The 4,584-nt window shown below is 40.4% G+C and overlaps 1 protein-coding gene across 1 annotated transcript; it reads left to right on the forward strand.

Moving 5' to 3' along the window:
- Nucleotides 1-666: 666 nt before the first annotated feature.
- GPHB5 (glycoprotein hormone subunit beta 5) lies at nt 667-4,079 on the forward strand. Its single transcript, XM_087728455.1, has 2 exons — nt 667-870; nt 3,824-4,079. Exons 1-2 carry the CDS (start codon nt 667-669, stop codon nt 4,010-4,012), a joined length of 393 nt encoding a protein of 130 aa, XP_087584581.1. The 3' UTR covers nt 4,013-4,079.
- Nucleotides 4,080-4,584: the final 505 nt, after the last annotated feature.

Below are 4,584 nucleotides of genomic sequence, written 5' to 3' on the forward strand. Positions count from 1 at the left end.
TGCTGCCGAACCGATAGCAAAGGTAAAGTGGATGTCACCCCTAAATTGAGGTCCTGGATTAAGAGTAGGAAGATTCAATTGCTGTCTCTCCCTCAGGCACAGAAGCCAGCTGGGGGTGACCTTGGGCCAGTCAAACACAAATGAGATTCAGGCTCTGTGACAAACTGACTTTTAAACAACACTTCCCATTGTTCCACTGTTCGGAACTAAGGAAATGCTGTGCAAAAACAAATGGATCTTGCAACCACATAGGAGAAAAACTAAAGAATATCACTACCACCAAAGAAGTGTACAGATGTTAAGGATCTGGTATATAATTTTCATGGAAAGGGTAAAGGCAGTCAACATTGGTTTTGAATTGTGTCATACTGAAACTCTTTGAAATGAGTAAAAACTGAAGGGATATAAAAACAAGGATGGACTTTTATAGTTCCAATTTTTAAGAAGAAAGAATTTCAAGAAAAGAGAAGTCCTTGAGATGGTCCAAATATTATTTTCTGTAATCTTGTTTAAGCTCCCATTGGCTTAGTTGCTATCCCTATCATTGGCTGACCTTATTCCCATGTCTCTCCCAGTCATGAATATTTTAACAGACTATGATATCTGTGAAAAAATCCTAGTTCAATTCTTCACCTGATCTTTTTCTTTTGCTGCTTTTCTTAGAGCATGAAATGTCAAAGGATGACCCAAACCATCTTATTTCTCTTGATTTTGGCTAGCTGCATCACTACACTCAAGCCTTCTAACACAAACTTGCAGACATTCATTGGCTGTGCTGTGCGAGAATTCACTTTCCTAGCCAAGAAGCCTGGATGCAAGGGGCTGCGCATCACCACAGATGCTTGCTGGGGCCGCTGTGAGACATGGGAGGTAAGACCAATGACCCATGGCTCATTGTATGGCTATCTTGTCCAGGTTACTAGTGATCATGTTTTAAAGGGCAGGGGTACATTTTAGTGGCAAAGGAGATGATTTTGGTAAAGGAGATCCCAGATCCAGCACATCTATGGTAAAAGGAATAAGAAGATGCCTGTTTGAAATGCACAGTAACCCATTCTATGCTGCCAGTACTGCTGTGTAACAGGTCTCCAGCATTTCATGTAGAGGTATTTACCTGCTCCCTGAGCTATTCTGATAATGCATATTTTCTTGACCTGATATTAAGAAATGTCCAAAGAATTGGGGACCCCTGACCGAGATGATGACTATATTATGCAAATCAAGGAATACTTCCTAATTTTCTATTTTGCAAAATTTGTTCTATCTGCTAATTACGTGAAAAAGCCAGGATATTGAAAACCTGCTTCCAACTTTCGCTTTCTGATTTCTAAAAACTTCCGGCAGTATCTCACTTAGTTTTCAGGAGACATTAACAGTAAACATTGGAAACATATTTGTTTTTAAATGAAAGCCAACATTCTCCGGAACCTAAGCTAAAACTGAACCTAAAATATAATGTTCAACATTATATTTTCTCTTTGGCTCTTTTAGCACTTCCATGGAATTGTATCATGTCCATAGTGGTATAAATGCAGGATTCAAGTCAAAAGATGAAGCAGATATCATCACCCCAATGTTCTATAAATACATGGGTGCTGCTTTATGTGGATTAGAGAGACATATCAATATGGAAGCAACTAAATGTCAGAAGGCAGAAAAAAGGCACAAACCTGATTTAAAATAGTGATCACACAAATTGTTTGGAAGTCTATAGTTATTCAGCCCTACACAAAAACTCTCAAGGAGTGTTTGTGTCGTACATATCACACAGAGATGGGGAATGGGACAGAGGTGGTATTCAGCCAGTTTGGACCTGTTCTGGTGAACCGGAAGCAGAAATGGATGATCCCACCCTCCTGCTCCCTGTCCTATATTCCCTTGTTTTTTAGCTTATCTAATTAGCGCTGCAGAGCGGATTGCTGTGCCTCACCTGAGCTAAACAACAGCTCAACTCACCAGCGCTGACACTGAGGACGGTCTTTGAGTGCCGCGCACATGCACGAAGCATCTGTTAGGCACGTATGCGTGCACAAAGCGTTCTCTCATAGAACCGGTAGGGAAAGATTTGGAATCCCACCACTGCAATGGGAGTAGTCAGCTCCCAACTCACCTGCTGCAGTAATCTGTTTCCATAATGCCTGTTTCCATAAGACCTTCTCCTCCAGTTATAAGATATTGGCAGTCCTCAGTATGTATCTGCCCAGTCCTGAGTCCATTTACTAAGGCGGATGCATATAAGATAGCAACTATCATGAATTAAAAGGGAAAAGTCAAATCAATGCCAAATATTTCTGCTGAGTTTTCAGGGATTGAGAAATGTGGTCATGGAAGGTTCAGCCAGCATGTCTCATTGATATTCTACGATTCAACTGGTACTGCAAAGCCATGGCTGAAAGGAAATGGGCCTGATCCACCATATAAACGAGACATATAGTACTGCTGCAGGGCAAGGCCCCTTTGTTGCTTTTTTGATGCACAATTCAATGACCTTACAGATATCCAGAGCATTGAAGTGAGGTTTGTTCCTTAACAACAATCAATTGCTTAAAAATTTCAGGCTCCTTGACCCTCCCCACTCTCATTTTTTAAGCTTTAATGTTGTATGTCAAAGCATTTTTGCAGAGTTTATGTAATGCTTTAATTATATAATTCAGAAAGCTTCTTAGGACTTAAACACTTAACGGGAAACTGTTCTTTATTGTTCCATTGACAGAAAATTCCCAGGAGATTAAACTAGAGCCCCTGATTTACAAGTGATACATTTTATTCCATACCCTAATAATACGTCTATTTCTAGTTCTGGCCTCAGAACTGTGGCAATTGTACTGTTAGGAAGCTATGGGTGAAAGTGAAGGATCTAAATTCAGATATTGAGAAGAGGAATATGAGTAGCTCAGAGTTGAACTGGTACTCTCTGAGTTTAATTGTTTTCTTGCAGTTGTCAACAATCTAGACAACACCACAAGTGTTAGTAGAGAGTGGGATTTGCTTTCATTTTATATACTAGTGGTTTGCCGTGTCAGTGTTGATGGGGGTGGGTGGTCCTAGAGGCTCCTTGCAGAGGTGGGTTCCTACCGGTTCAGATCGGTTCAGATGAGTAGGTAGTAACTTGGCCTGCCACGCCCCCGAAACGGTTCTTTTGGTGGCACCTATGGTGCCGCCACCTTGTTTATTGCTTCTGTGCATGCACAGAAGCATTTTTAAATACTGTGCATGCGCACATAGCCCGCATCAAGCCTGAGCGAACTGGCAGTAGCAGCAGCCGCAAGTCACCCCTGGTTCCTTGATTAGGCTGTTGTCTGCTCTTAGCTTCTTTGTCTGAGATAGTGGTGTGGGGGTGTTATTTAATAGATTGTTAGGTTATTTTGGATTATGTTAAAACATAATATTTAGCTTTGTCGCCTTTAAAACCTGGATCAAGTAATCATTCAACTAGTATAGATTAATACTAGACCAACAATCAAGGAGGAGAAAAAAATTGCTTCCAGCAAAGGCTATCTAAATATAGTTAGCCAGATGTGTTACAAACTGAAAGCCTGATATTTGAAAGCATAATGTTTCAGCCAATAGATTAATTTATTTAAAACTTTAGAAACCTATTTAAGCCATCCCAACATCTTATCTTGTAATGACACTTAGTACCAGGGACGGAACACCTGCTTTTCAAGGAGGAGCTCCTAAACTCAGCCCTTGTCATCTCCAGTCAAATGATTGAGTAGCAAGTCATAATAGAGATTCCTGCTTGACACATTGCAGAGTCACTAGTTTAGATGAGATAATCCAGAAGAAGGCTAATTTTTGTTTTTTCCTCTTTTATAAACAGAAACCCATCCTGGATCCCCCTTATATTGAAGCCCACCACCGAGTCTGCACATACAATGAGACCAAACTGATGACAGTGAAGCTGCCAAACTGTGCTGCCAATGTGGATCCTCTCTTCACATACCCCAAAGCCATCCGCTGTGACTGCAGTGTGTGCCTTACCTCAACCACAGAATGTGAGACTATCTGAATGCCTCAAGTGATTAAGAACATTTTCTGGGTCAAATTCTCTCCAGGTGAAGACTACAATAGGACAACGATAATAGAGCATAGTGATGCACCTCAGGAAGGTGTAGCTGCCTAGTTCTGAAGCTTTTCTTCTGTTTGCCAGCTTTGAATAGACCTGAGTAACTTGCAATTTTCATTCCATGCCATTTCTTTTCAGCATAGTTGTACAGTTAATGTCTTTTCAATTGTCGTCAATTTTATACAGATTAGAATTTCTTTGGGATCATTTCTTCAGAAATATGCATAAAACCCAAACTGTATTTTCGATTCATTTCCTGATATTATCCCCAGGATGTTTTGAAAGCAGTATAAATATGACCAAAGTTTGCATTTGCACTTTTAACATTTTCAGAGGATCAGGTACAGGGGTGGGTTCCTACTGCCATTACTACCAGTTCAACGCCCAAATTTTTTTTTAGCACGTGCTCATGAACACACCAGATGCACACGTGTGTATGCATTTGCACTTAAAATGGTCTGCGCATGCGCACAACATTAAAAAAGGAATAAAATTTACATTTTTTTCAATGAAGA

Source organism: Thamnophis sirtalis, unplaced genomic scaffold (assembly GCF_051295495.1).
Source record: "Thamnophis sirtalis isolate CommonGarterSnake01/CBP01778 unplaced genomic scaffold, rThaSir2_p1.2 scaffold_1, whole genome shotgun sequence".
Lineage (NCBI taxonomy): Eukaryota > Metazoa > Chordata > Lepidosauria > Squamata > Natricidae > Thamnophis > Thamnophis sirtalis.